This window comes from Bos indicus x Bos taurus, chromosome 19, assembly GCF_003369695.1.
Source record: "Bos indicus x Bos taurus breed Angus x Brahman F1 hybrid chromosome 19, Bos_hybrid_MaternalHap_v2.0, whole genome shotgun sequence".
In the NCBI taxonomy this organism is placed as follows: domain Eukaryota; kingdom Metazoa; phylum Chordata; class Mammalia; order Artiodactyla; family Bovidae; genus Bos; species Bos indicus x Bos taurus.
In genome coordinates this window covers 49,285,744-49,300,336 of record NC_040094.1, presented here as the reverse complement: position 1 = coordinate 49,300,336, position 14,593 = coordinate 49,285,744, and the positions used below count along the sequence as shown (strand labels likewise).

Sequence of the window (14,593 nt, the reverse complement as noted above, 5' to 3'; positions counted from 1 at the left end):
GAAGCAGAGTCTTAACAACTGGAACGCCAGGGAAGTCATAAAAGCCTGCATTTGCAACAATCATCCACGGCTGACAAGCATCCTGACCCAGAAGGCTGCCCTCCAGGGTGTTGTGTTTGAGCTATTTTTCTGTCGTTGTTCCGTCTCTAAGTCGTGTCGACTCTTTCAACCCCATGGACTGTAACACACCACCTCCTCTGTCCTCTACTACCCCCATTTTTTTAGTAGACTTCTTTTTAGAAGAGCAGTTTAAGGCTTAGAGCAAAACTTAGGGGAAGTAGAGACTTGCCACATACCTCCTGTCCCCACACATGCACAGCCTCTCCTGTTACCAACATCACCCAGCAGAGTGGTCCGTTTCTCATGACTGATGAACCTGCATTGACACGTCATTATCACCCAAAGATCATAGTTGACATTACGGTTCAGTCTTGGTGTGTACATTCTGTGGGTTTGGGCAAGTGTGTGCTGACACATATGCACCATTGTAGTAGCAAACAGAGCAGCTTCTCCGTCCTAAAGTCCTCTCTGCTCTTTCAGTCCATGTCTCCCTCCCTTTAATCTTGGCAACCATCAATTCTCCAACCAACCACTCCTCATTCCTAAATTCTCACAGCCATTCCATCACCTAATATCGTTGTGATTTAGGCAAGTTATTAATTCACCTGAGCCCTGAACTTCCTCAGATGCACAATCAACATTGGTAGATTTGGTGTGATAATGAGACGATATATTAAACCTTAAATTAGTCCCTAACAGAGAATTGGCATCAGTGAAATGTTGGTTTCCTTTTCCTTCCTCCTTGAATTAGTAACGTGAAATCATATTTAGCTAAGAAAACAGACAAGAAAGTGCCTGAGGACCCGTGTGCATCACCAGAAATGTAAAAGGGGAGGGGCAGAGGACAGGGGAGAATGTCCAGCTATTGCCTCCCAAACCTTCTTTCCAACTTGGAAAGTCCCTCCCTTGTTGACACCAAAAAAGTGTCCTGTGGGATTCAGGGCTCTCCAGATTTGGGGCTTGTAGCGGTAAATGCCCCGTGTGCACATGCATCACACACACATGAGCCCCGTGTGCCTGCCTCACCCCTGATGGCAGCGTGCCAGGAGGACTAGGTATGTCCTGCTTATCAGCTGACTCCTGGCTTCCTCTGCCCAGCTTCTTGCAGACCTGTGGCCCTGGGAGCTGGCCTTCCATGTGGCCTCCCCAAGATCACTCAGATAATGAGAGGAAATACAGTCATCAGCTTCCAGAAGGCTGGGGGTTCAGGACTGCAACTGCAAGTCCTCCCCGCTGCCTGCTTGACGGGAGCCCTTCACCTCTCTGCAGGCAGGCCTCAGCCGTTCCCTCTGAGCCTGCGGACGCCACCCAAGATGTCCCCTTTTGGTGGCTGGGGAATGCTTGAAGCCTTTCTCGCTATGCTCTGTTGCCGAGGTGAGCCTGGGGGTCCAGACTGGGTGTGTTCCCGCCAGAGGTTAGGGCACCTGTTCCCCTGGTGCTGTGTGGAGAAGGGGGTCCTGGTCCAGAAGTCGCTGAAGCTTTGAGCACAGCGGCTGCCCACCACGGGTGCGGGATGCTATGCAAGCCTGGTTTCCCCATGACTCCATGACCCAGGGTAGCAGATGGGGGACCTGGCCTTCACACTTTTGGTTGAACAGACCCCATAACTTCAGGGTGTGTGGATGTGGCAGGTCGTGGAGACTGATGGGAGACCAAGGAGGCTGGGGCTCAGGGAAAGTAAGGGAACGTCCCAGCGGGTCTTCAGGGGCGGCCCAGTGGACAGTAGAGGTCAGTGGAGGGCATCGTCTTCTGCTGACCATCAACGTGCAAACAAAGCCCCTTCTGGGTGGCCCAGGGGACAGGGAAGGAGAATGCCTCCAGGTATGAGCACTCTTTTTTTGAAAACCTGTCAGGTGCCTTCATGAAGACCATGCAGGAAAGGGATTACTAGCCCATTTGACAGATGGAGAAACTGAGGCTCAGAAAAGGAAAGCACTTTGCCCAAGGCCACAGAGCTGGCAAACTCGGGATTCAAAGGCAGCTCTCTCTCTCTCCCTAGAGAACCTTTCTCTTTCCCCAGCTGAGGGCTAGATGTGGGCGTGTGGGTGTGGTGGGAACACAGGACAGAGCACAGGCCCAGCTGGCCGAGATCAGTTCCGATTCTTGGCCTTCTTCCTCACTGGGCTCCAGCCATCCTGTTGTCTTCTCCACCAGGATTTTGGCGCTGCTGGTTTTCTGCCCTAGCAGACACTGGCAGATAAGCTCCCCCCATTTCCTTCCTCCTTTCCTCAAATGTCACTGTTCCCATGAAACCTGTCCTGAGCACAGTATTTAACGCAGCAGCCCCACCCCACTCCCTATTTCCTGTCTGGGGCGCTACCCACCAATTGACAGGCTGGCTAGTTGGCTTGTTGGTTACTCTGTGTCCTTCGCAGCAGCAGGAGCTCCACAAGGGCAACCTTTGAATTTCTTTGGTCTCTGATGGCTCCCCAGAGCCTAGAACAGTGCCTGCTACACAGCTAGTATTCCACAAGGATTTGCAGAAGAGAGGGAAGGAGTGAGGGAGGAGCTGAACTCATGGACATGGGGCCTGAGGGGACTCGATCCACCTCCAGGTCAGGGAGGCCTTCAGAGGAGGGGTAATTTGGCTCGGGAGCGAGTTCGAATATAATCTCAATGGGGATAGAAGATGTGCATGAGGAAGACTCACCTGGAGGGGACAAGCTGGAAGAGCAGTCAGGGGCAGGGAGACAGCTAGGGAGCATCCCCCTTGGTCTAGACGAGAGGCAGTAATGTCTGAACAGAGGGAGGAGCAGAAGGGACCCATTGATGAGACTGCGCATCGTGGGCAGCCCCGCCAGGCAGGGCAGTGGGGGTGTCCGCTGAGCAGTTTTCTGTCCTTCCAGGGTCTGATGAGAAGGTGTTCGAGGGCCCAGAGCACCTGATGGTGGGGTCTGGAGAGGTTCAAGTGATTAATTGCACTGCCAGTTGTACGGACCCCAAGAAACTTGTTCTAGAGACACACCTAAACAAGACTCTCCTGGACAGCCAGGCTCAGTGGAAGCTGTTCAGGGTCTACAACATCTCCAAGGATGAGCAGCTCCTGTGCAGTTTCACCTGCGCCGGCAAGCAGGAGACGAAAGTTTTCAACATCACCGTGTTCTGTGAGTGTCGCCCACGGGGCCCTGCTCCCCGAGGCCGGAGCCTGTGTCTGCAAACCCACAACGAGCTGCTCTGTCACTGCTCCTGGGCACTCTCCTATGGCCGGCACCTCCCTGGGCTTCTGGATCCAGGCACAGGCTCAGAATCTGCTCACACCCTCCCCTGGCCTCCTCGAACCCTGCCAGCAACTGGGATTTTGAGATTTGCTCAGAAGCAGACAATCCAAGCAGGTTTAGACAAACCTAAAAGTCGTTTCCCTCTGTCTCCTCCCAGCTGGGGAGCACCCCCATCACCAGAACACCCCACATGCCCTGACAAGCAGCAGGGACTGCATCAGGAGGGCTGGCACACTCTCCAGTAACCCATTCACCTCCTGGAGAGAAGGTCGTGGTCTTATCTTCCCCTGAGGGCCCTTTCCAAATGTGTGACCACACACACACACACCTGTCCATGGGTCACAGAGACCATGGAGAGACCAAGGTTCTCCTGGAAGCTCGGCACCCAGGGTATCGCTCAGGACTGTCATCAGTGGACAAATGAGGAGAAAGATGTCCTAAATCTACCACATTATCCTGGGGTAATGGGGGCTAGGTATTCCAGTTCAAAATGAACCCAGGGAGATGTCTTGGTTGTCCATTGGCTAAGACTATGCACTCCCAATGGAGGGGACCCGGGTTTGGTCCCTGGTCAGGGAACTAGATCCCACATACCACAATTAAGACCTGGCACAACCAAAGAAATAACTCTTGGATTTAAAAAAAAAAAAAGGAAACTCAGGGAACCCTGGAGTTTAATATCTAAGGGATAGCAATAGTTTTAAACCTGATCCTGCAAACCAAGGCAGCTCTGACTCTTGCCTCCGCCCCTGAAGACCCTCACAATTCATGGCCCCATTCCAGTGAGTACTCCCTTCTAAGTCTCTCTCAACAAAACCATCCAGCTGTTTCATTTTTGAAATTTCTATTGAGTTTATGGAGAGGAAAGAGACACAGCCAAAACTTTTATCTTTCTAGTTGACTGAACTGATTCTGAACCTTTTCTTTGGAGACACCAGGGCACCTCCTTTCTTGTCCATTGCAGAAGTCTTCAGGTCCCTGAAACTACCACCCAGGACATCGTTCACCCTGAACTGCTTCCTCCGTCCAGCCCCAGCCCACTTCCTGAGAACACCGTGGTCACAGGGGATGGTCTGGGCTGGGTGGGGCCTGCCCGAGCTGCACCCCCATCCTGAGCAGACCTCCCTTCGCTTTCCTGCAGACCCTCCAAAGCAAGTGCTGCTGACGCTGTCGCACACCTCAGTGGCCATAGGGACACTGTTCACCATCGAGTGCATGGTCCCCGCCGTGGCACCCCTCGAAGGCCTCACTGTCACCCTGCTCCGTGGTACTGAGATCTTGTACAATCAGACCTTTGTGGGGACAGCACGTTTCCCCCAAGATGCCGTGGTCACCCACAACACCACAGCTCACAGGGAAGACAGCCTCCATAACTTCTCGTGCGAGGCCCAGATGGACCTGCGCTCTCGTGGCGGTGGCCTTGTCCACAGAGTCTCAGATCCCCAGAGGCTTGAAGTCAAAGGTGAGGGGGAGCCCACAGATCAGGAGGGGGGACATTCGCTTTCAGACCTTCAGGGGAAGAAAACACCCTACCCCTACTCTCTGCCAGCTCAGGGGAGGCACTCGGGGAAACGGCACTTGATCCCTGGGGTTACCCGGAGCTCCTGGCGAGTTCCTAGCTTGGACCCTGACTAGTTGCTTGGTCATGAGTGAGCTGGGTGACCTTAACCAAGTCAAGCTCGTCTCTCTGGCCTTGACCCCTCTCTGCAATGATAAATTTGACCTGACTGACTCCTAAGGTCCCCTCGAGTTCTGCTTCTGTGACCCTAGATGTCAAGATCCTCTTTGTCTTCAGAGAGTTTGGCCGAAGCTCCCTCATCTCTGCCCAGGGAGGGGCTTGGCCTGGACCACGCCACAGCGCAGACCATGAGGTCTGGCAGTGCATGGCAAGGGGACCATCTGAGTCCATCTGCCCTCACGGCCTCACAGAGGCCGGCTGGTGGCCCGGACCCTGTCCTCCTTCCCTCCAGTGATAACACCATTTGCCACTCATCCCTGCAATGCAGAGTGACAGCAGGCTGCCCAGGGGTGGGTGGTGGGTGACGGGTAGACAGCTGCCCCTCTGGAGCCTGGCACCTGGGACCGGAGGACTTCTGTGACCTCTACCCCTTCTCTCCCCAGAGCCCGAGCCCAGCAACCAGATGGTGATCATGGCGACCGTGATAGTGCTGCTGCTCTTGTTTGTGACATTCGTCCTCCTGTACTGGTACAAACAACGGCGGAGAAGTAACACCTGAGTGCAAGCCGCTTAGAAGAGGCTGAGATGGAGCCACCGGGCACAGCCCCTATGAGCTGCGTGGCCACTGTCATGGCGGCCACTGGAACTCAGTGTGGCTCCTTAGGGTGCGGTCCAGGTCTGGCTGAGGGACCATGTGAAGCAGCCTGAATACAAACACCTGGACTTAACCCCATGCCTTCGTGTCGCCTCCTGGGAATGGCCAGCAGGGGGAGCCACCAGGCCTGGCTGAACTTCTGTCTCCAAATGTCTCCTCAGCCTCCCTCCACCCTCTCCTTCAGAGGCCTTCATGAGCCCCAGCAAACCCAGGCCCTGGTGTGCCCCCAGGCCGACCCGCCCGGGCACCAGGCACCCAGCCTCATGGGACCCTGAGTGACTCCCTCCTGAGGGAGGCTGGGGAGACCCGCCCTGGCCCAGAGGTGCAGAGAGACACTGTTCCCAGAGTTGTGACGTGATCCGAGAGCTGTGACGTGCCGAGGGCTTCAATGTCCGTCGCTCCAGATCTTTGTTGTGACGAAGCTCGGTTCTTTGTCTGTCACGACAAAGATTTGGAGCGACGGACATTAAAGCCCTCGGCGCGTCACAGCTCTCGGGTCTTGGACAAAACCGTGCTACAGCTGTTAGGCAAATCAGTGTTACAGCTCTATTTTATTTAGGAGATAGCAGGAGAATCCAAGACTCAAAGAGAAGAGAGTGGAGGAGTGCATGGGGAGGGAGAGGGAGAGAGCGCGTGCGCATGTACGCGGGACAGAGAGTCCGAGAGAAAGCACTTTGGCTCCTCCTTTTATAAGTTTTTTCCTCCACCTGAGCCTGCCCTATGCAAATTGGGCTTAGCCAGGAGTGCTGTTTGTTCTGCCTGAAGTCTTCACTCTGGTCCTCGGACCTTCCTGTCTTTTAGCCACCGCCATCTTGGACTCCTTTTCCCTATTCTACCTACCTAACATTCCCCCCTCAAGAGATGGGAGGCCCAATTCTTTGGGAATAGGGGCGTCGAGGTCTTTCTGGCTACTCCCTGCTGAACTGGGACAGCGAGGGGTATTGGGCCTCCCCCTCTTGCTAGTCTCAATCCTCAGAGTCCTTATAGCGGTGTCCAAGGGTGTGTTATATTTTCCATGGTCAGCTGTAGTTTTATATCTTTGTTGAACTGGCACTGCATGTTGTAGCTGGTTGACCTGGGCAGAGACAAAACAGGTTAGACAATTGACAGTACATGGAATAAGCATAAGCATCATCAATATAGCGTAACAAGGACTAGTAGGGACATTAGTCAATTTTAAATTCACATCGCCAGGATGGCTCAAGTCCCTCCTTGTTCAGGGATCAGAAGGTCTATCTCCTGTCTGTTTTGGAGTACAGTCAAGCTGTGTTGGCTCCTTAGAGTTATCCTGAGAAATCTTATCCCCAGAAACCAGATTTTGGGGGTGTTCATTAGAATGACAATCATTGGTAGTTCTGAATAGGTATCTGAGATCTCCCAGGGGCTCACAGGTGTATTGAGTGTCCTCTTCTGTTTTCTTCCATGGCTTGACTCGTGAGTAGTGAATCCAGGAGTCATGTCCTGGTACCTGGTACCTGGTACCCTGACTGCTGTGGGGGTAGAAAGTATTACAGGATAGGGGCCCTTCCATGTGGGCTGGAGTTGAGCCTTTGGGGACCCATCTTTCCAGACTTTAATTAGGACTTCCTAATTTAATTAGGAGTTCCTGGAGCATATAGTGGTGACTCTTTATAATCTTTTGGGTCCTGGTTCATACCCCACAAGCGTATATCCTGTTGGAATTGCCCAATGGCCATGGTATAAGACTAGAGGGTCTGAACCTCTGGATCTAGGAAGAGGTCATTGACATAAACAAAAGGTCTCCCATATAGCATCTCATAAGGACTAAGACCAACCTGTTCCTTAGGGGCAATGCGGGTGCAGAGGAGAGCTATTGGTAAAGCCTCCTTCCTTCCCAGGGAGGTCTCCTGGGTTATCTTTTTTATCGCTGATTTTAAGAATTGATTGGCTCTTTCTACTTTTCCTGAAGATTGAGGCCTCCAGGCACAATGGAGATAATAAGTAATGCCCAATGCTTTCGAGACTCCTTGGGTGACCTTAGAAGTAAATGATGTCCCATTGTCACTTTGTAATGACCTGGGCAGACCAAATCTTGGAATGATTTCATGGAGCAGTTTTTTTACCACCTCCTCAGCCTTCTCAGTCCGGGTGGGAAAGCCTTCAATCCATCCTGTGAATGTATATATCATAACTAATAGGTATTTATACCCTTGAGAAACTGGCATCTGGGTGAAGTCCATCTGCCAGTCCTCTCCTGGGTAGGCCCCACGTCATTGGATGCCTGGGCCAGCTGGGATCTTTGAGCTCCTTGGGGGTTGTTTAATTGGCAAGTGGGACAAGAGGAGACCACCTGTCTTATAGTTGTTTGGAGGCCTGTTCCTCTGAAGGACCTTTCTAGTACTCTTTGGAGGGCCTTTTCTCCTAAATGAGTAGTGGCATGTAAGGAGTTAACCAACTTCCATTGGAGGTTTCCAGGCAGAAAAAGGAGTCCCTCCTTTTGGAACCACCCCATATGATCTTCTTGAAAGCCCTCGCTCTTAGCTTTAAGAGTCTTACCTTCAGTATATGAAGGAGTTTCTGGCAAATTAGCCTGTGGAACTAAGGTGGCAATCCCTATTAGGTCATGGTTCTGTAATGCTGTTCTCCTAGCTGCCTGATCAGCTGCTTGGTTCCCTTGTACCACTTCAGTGTTCCCTTTTTGGTGTCCTTTACAGTGGGAGACTGAAACCTCAGTGGGCAGATGGACTGCCTCCAAGAGTCGAAGAATCTGATCACCATATTTGATTGGGGACCCTCGGGTGGTCAAGTGGCCCCTTTCTTTCCAAACAGCCGCATGTGCATGTAGCACCAAAAAGGCATACTTGGAGTCAGTGTAAATGGCTATTCTTTTTCCTTTTCCCAGCTCTAAAGCTCGAGTCAGGGCTATGAGCTCAGCTAATTGGGCTGAAGTACCTGGTAGCAGAGGCTTAGCCTCTATGGTCTCAAAATTGGAGACTACTGCATACCCGGCTCTTCTTTTTCCATCCACGACAAAGCTGCTTCCATCAGTGTACCAGATTTCCTCAGGATTGGTCAGAGGATCTTCTGACAATCCCTCTCGGGGTTTTGTCCAGGGGTCCAAGATTTCTAGACAAGAGTGAAAAGGGAGAGAGCCCTCGGGGGTAGGTAGGAGGGTGGCTGGGTTAAGAACCTCACAAGGGGATATAGTAGGGCCTGGATTTTCCATCAGCATTACTTGATATCTGAGGATTCTTTGATCAGACATCCATAAATGGCCTCTCCCATTTAGGAGTTGTTTTACTTGGTGGCTGGTAAAAATAGTTAGTTTGCCCCCAAAGGAGAGTTTTAAAGCATCTTCTATCATGATTGCAATAGCTGCAAGATTTCGAAGGCAGGGGGGCCAACCTCGGGAAGTTGGATCCAGCCTCTTGGATAAGTAAGCTACAGGCTGGGGCTCAGATCCCAACCTTTGAGTTAACACTCCCAAGGCTATTCCCTCTCTTTCATGGACATAAAGTTGGGATGCTTTTTCTGGGTCTGGCAACCTCAAGGCAGGTGCCTGAGTTAAGGCCTGTTTTAGTGTAGCCTCTGCCTCCTTTTGAGGAGTTCCCCACATCAGTGGGATTGAATCATCTCATCCCTTTAAGCCTTCATATAAGGGCTGGGCAATTAGACCATAGCTGGGTATCCAGATTCTACAATAACCAGTTAGCCCCAGGAAAGCTCGCAATTGTTTTCGAGTCGTGGGGGAGGGCAACTGGAGGATTCCTTTTACCCGATCAGAGGACTGCCTCTTGGACCCGTGTGTAATCTGAACTCCCAGGTAAGTCCCAAGCCTCTCTTTTGAGAGGATATTGTTTCCAGTTAGGAAACCGAGTGGGATCTCAGAGGACAATGATGACCGGTTCAGCTTGGTGGGCTCGTCCAGGAATCCCCTGATTCCACACCTGGGGGTTAATTTTGTCTTCCCATAGTTTTTGGGCCCTCTCTATTGAAGGTGTAATGGGTTCTTCAGTAGTAACCAGGAGCTGTAGAGCTCTAGAGGCTGAAAAACTTCCCATCACAAGGGTGGTCCCCAGTTTAGTGAGTATATCTCTTCCCAATAAGGGGGTAGGACACTCAGGGACCACCAGAAACTGGTGGGAAAATATTTGTCCATCTCAGCAACAAAGAAGTGCTCGGGTGAATCTTTTAGTAGTTGCTTTTCCTGTAGCACCCAAAATGGTACAGGTTTGGGAGGAGAAGGCTCCGGAGTAGGAGATCAAGACAGAGTAGGTAGGTAGCCCCTGTGTCAACCAAGAAATTCTTGGACCTACCTGCCTCATCCAGTCGCACCCTTGGCTCCAGCCCCGTGATGGTTATCTGTGACAGGCGGGCTGGCTGGAGCGGGCCGCTTCAGTCCTCTCGAACCATCGTGAGGGGTAGGCTTGGCGCTTGACCTTGAGGCTCTTGGGTACCGAGGGCAGAGTGCCGCCCAATGTCCCAGTTGATGGCATTTGTGGCAAGCCGTTCTAGGAGACTTGTCACAGTTTGGACACTCTTGGGCCCAATGCCCCGCCTGTCTACAGATCAGGCATCTGTCTCGTGCCTTGTCCCTCAAGGACTCGGGGTTTGCCATAGGGCTTCTCTGGAGGGCAGCCAGCATCTGGGCATGCCTTGTCTCTTTCTTTCTCTCCTTCTCCTGGGCATTGGCCTCCTTCTCCTGTTCTCTGTTATAAAAGGTATTGGTGGCTGTCTGGACCATCTCATCTAAAGAGGCAGCAGGGTCCTGCTGTTGTAGCTGCTGTAACTTAATTCTGATATCTGACGCACATTGGGACAGGAATTTGTCCCAGGTGATTTTAAAGGAATCACCCGTCCCTCGTAAGAGTCTAAGTCCAGGTTGGTAAACTTTTGGAGTGCCTCTTTTAGCCTCTCCAGAAAGGCAATGGGGTTCTCATTGGGCTCCTGAGTTATTGCTGAGACTGGGCACAGTCCCGCAAGTAATAGGCTTCTTTCTGTTTCCATAGGTAGACTTCCTTAGGGGTGAGTCTTTCTGAAGCTTATCCTACCCAGAACTGTTGCAACCTGAGAGCCAGGCGTCCCCGGGTCGGGGTGCAGATCCCCAGGCAGGCTGAGGCATGACAGCCTCCTAGAGATCGAATCCTCAGGCAGGTCGAGGCGTGACGGCCTCCCGAGGATTGGGTCCCTGGGCAGGTCGAGGCGTGACGACCTCCTGGGACCCCTGGGACTAGAGGATCCCCGAACAGGTTGAGGCGTGACAACCTTTCGAAGACCGATCCCTAGGCAGGTCAAGGCGTGATGACCTCCGGGGACCCTCCGGACTGGAGTTTGGGCGTCCCCAAGATCTCCAGTGTGACCAGTATTGGGTAGGATTAGGGGGTTGGATATTATAGAGTATTTCCCTCCCAAGGCCAGCTATTTTCTGGTTGTCTCTCCAGAAGATTGTAGAGGCAACCTTGTGGGTCTGGATGGGGCTCAGGAAAAGAGTATGAAACAGGAGGGAAGGGGGCAGAGCACAAATTTTGAAAGAATGACATAGCACAAGGGTATAATGTAAACCAATTAAAATCAATTGGGTCCAAGATGACAAGTCAAATTCAAGTAAACCTTAATCCCCAATCTATAAGCCAACAGACACATGCAGAGGTGGCAAGACAGCTCCAAGGCACAAGGTCAGAAGAAGGAGGAGTGGGTGGTTCCCCAATGGCTGGGATGATCCTCTCACTCATTAGCATATGAATTCCATCCCCTCACAAAACCTAGCCAGGCCTAATTCCATGGCCGAAGCCCTTGCCCTCAGCAATGGTTCACACCCTGAAGCGTGGCTTCCCTCTGGATCCTAACAAATCTACCTCTTATCGCTTTGTCTCTCAATGAATTTTTGCAATGAGACATCAGAGCCTGAGTTTCATTAGTTTTGGCCGGGCTTGAGTCCCGGGAGAGAGCTGAAGGACAGGAGGAAAAAGCAGTGGGAAAAACATGCCAAGGAATCCCCTTCACAGCCCACTGGAAGATTTGCCAAATATCTGACAGGTGCTCACAGTTTCATTGGTCTGATCCTTGGCACAGAGAAGAGAAAGGACAGAAGAACCCCCACCGGCTTGGGTAACAGCTACTGGGGCTCAGCAGATAGCGCCTTTGGGACATGCTGAGGAGCAGCCTCTCCAGAGTCCCTCAGTTGTGCCCCTTCCACCCGCCTGTTTGCGGGAGGTTCAAGGAAACAAGAAACGAGAGATTGTAAAGGTCCCTCCAGCCATAGGAGCGAGGACCTCTTACCTTAACTGGAGGTCTTCTGGAATCTGAGACTGGGCCGCGTGAGCTTTCTGCTGAGTTCGTTTATCGCTGTCCCGGTTTCCACGATGGGCCTTCCCCTGCGCTGGGTTTCTTCGCCTTCCGCTTCTAGCGCGGGAGCTTCGCTGAGTTGGGCTCCTGCTGTGCTTGGCCTCTTCCACGAAGGGGTTGTTTCAGCCAGGTTAAACCCGAGTCACGGCACCATAGATGTCACGCGAGTGTATGTTCCTCGGTTCTTTGTCTCGTCACAACAAAGATTTGGAGCGACGGACATTAAAGCCCTCAGCGCGTCACAGCTCTTGGGTCTTGGACAAACCGTGCTACAGCTCTTAGGCAAATCAGTGTTACAGCTCTATTTTATTTAGGAGATAGCAGGAGAATCCAAGACTCAAAGAGAAGAGAGTGGAGGAGTGCATGGGGAGGGAGAGAGAGAGAGCCTGCCCTGTGCAAAGTGGGCTTAGCCAGGAGTGCTGTTTGTTCTGTTTGTTCTGCCTGAAGTCTTCACTCTGGTCCTCGGACCTTCCTTGTCTTTTAGCCACCGCCATTTTGGACTCCTTTTCCCTATTCTACCTACCTAACACTACCTAACAGAAACAAAAGCAATCCTTGCCTCTTACCTCCAGTTCTGTTACTGGGCCAAATGGAGACCCCGCAGCCCTGGTCATCCAGAGACAGGGGAAGGGGAGGAGGTCGACGTGAGGGCTCCGTCTCCCAGGCCTCTGCCAGCCGGGGCAGCGATCAATGGGACAGGGTTGGCCTTTCACGTGGCTTCTGGGGCCTGGACGGGGCTCTAAGGGGCTCTCACCTGGATCAGAGATCAGGTTGGTTCAAGGTCTCCGTGTGGTGGAGACGGGACTCATCCACTCTGGGGAGACGGCCTGGTTGGGGATGGGGGGGTAAGAAGGGTTGGCAGGTGTAGAAAGGGGTTGTTAGGCACGAGAGGGACACGGGAGCTCCAGGACTATTTGCAGCTCCGTGATGAAGCTGGCATGGGCTCCAGGGTTGATGTCTGTTCTCATATCACGAGGCTCTCAGCATCATAGTAGTGAGAGAGTCAATTCCTAGGCAGGTCGATAAGAAGTCTGGGGTCCCCAAGGAGGAGGTGATAGGGGTCTGGAATTCTCAAGGAGGAGGAAAGAACAAACATCTCTTTTTCTCTCCATTCCTTAGCCTTAGTCACATGCTATGGGTGGTTTAGTCGCTAAGTCGTGTCTGACTCTTGTGACCCCAGGGACTGTAGCCCGCCAGGCTCCTCTGTCCCTGACAGTCTCCAGGCAAGGAGCAAGAATACTGGAATGGGTTGCCATTTCCTTCTCCTGGGGATCTTCCTGACCCAGGAATTGAACCCAGGTCTCCTGCATTGCAGGCAGATTGTCTCACAACTGAGCTATAAGGGAAGTCCTTAGTCACATAAGAGGCTTTTTTCTTTAAGCCCAGGAATTGATAATTACAACAAACAACTCTGTTTAAACTCTGTTTAAACCCTCTGTACTGAGGGTTATATAACAACAATGTATCCTGCTTGAGGGCAGTTTTCCCTTCCTGAAAACCTTGGGGCCAATCCTGTTATCTTAAAATGTAAATTATGGGAGGGGGGTCTACCAAGATCTTTACAACCTAAACACAATCTTTTGATTTATTGTAATTACTAATTTAAAAAGTATATAACTCAGTGGGTCTAGCAAGATCTTTACAACCTAAACACAATCTTTTGATTTATTGTAATTACTAATTTAAAAAGTATCTAACTCCCTTGCTAACACTAGGGAGGGGGGCACTCCCCATTCCCTTCTCATGTCTACCTCAGAACTTTGTCTGTGCTTTTCATACTTTAATAAAACTCTGCTCCACAAAGCGCTTGAGAGATCACGCCTGGTCTCTGGTGCCTAAGCTAAATCTTCTTCTTTGGAGATCACGAGTCTGAGACCCTTCACTGGAAGCTATCAGTAGTCTGGGGGGAGAAGCACCCTCACCGTGACTACCCCCTGCCTCAGTGGACCCCAAGGAAGAAAAGTTAAGGGGACAGAACCCTTGTCTGTGGTAATAATAAGACCACCCCCCACCGCCCCAGGGCACATGGCCCTTCCAGCACTCCGATCTCTCCCTTGGCCTAGGCCCTGCTGACCACCCACCCGGTCCCTCCCTGAAGCCGGGGATACATCTGCACCCACAGTTCCCATGGCACTGGTGGGTGGGGGTCGGGCACGGCTCTGCTGGGATGGAGAAGAGAAAAGAGACCCCCCATCAGAGTTCCTGGGGTGGCCTCAGCAATTTCACCCACAGGTCTCCCACACCACCCCTGGCCCCTGGCTCCCTCTTCCAACCCCAGGGCAAGGCCCTGACAGCACCCAGACCCCAGCCTCACTGAGCTCCCCTTTTCTCAGATGCTGGATGGTGGTGCTGAACCTCAGTCGAGTCCTGCAAGCAGGGCTGGTGTAGGTGAGGGGGAAGGAGAGGGCCTGGCCAGGGGAGCAGGGGGCCCAGGGCAGGCAGCGGGCAGGGGAGGTAGTGTGGTGGAAACCCAGAGGGCCCTCCTCCTGCGGTTCCGTCTCCTCCTCCTGTTGACCCTCCAAGGAGAGCTGGGGGTTGTGCAAATGGAAGGGGACACAGTGTCAGACTCCCTGCCCCTGCTCCTGTCTGCGCTGTGCTCAGTCTCTTCAGTCGTGTCCGACTCCTTGCAACCCCGTGGACTGTCGTCCGCCAGGGTTATCTGTCCAGGGATTCCCC

At 52.4% G+C, this 14,593-nt stretch overlaps 1 protein-coding gene across 4 annotated transcripts in view; it reads left to right on the top strand.

The window, feature by feature from the left end:
* The window catches only part of LOC113877503 (intercellular adhesion molecule 2-like), a 29,718-nt gene that overhangs the window by 6,244 nt on the left and 8,881 nt on the right, over positions 1–14,593 (top strand). For 2 of the 4 annotated variants that reach the window (XM_027517669.1, XM_027517667.1), the window contains exons 2-3: positions 1,330–1,434; positions 2,907–3,164. In XM_027517669.1, the coding sequence (XP_027373470.1) occupies positions 1,374–1,434; positions 2,907–3,164 (319 nt within the window). In that variant the 5' untranslated portion in view covers positions 1,330–1,373. Of the gene's footprint in view, positions 1–1,329; positions 1,435–2,906; positions 3,165–4,419; positions 4,741–5,399; positions 5,709–14,593 lie in introns of those variants that run through there. The other 2 variants (XM_027517668.1, XM_027517670.1) reach the window with 2 other exon arrangements.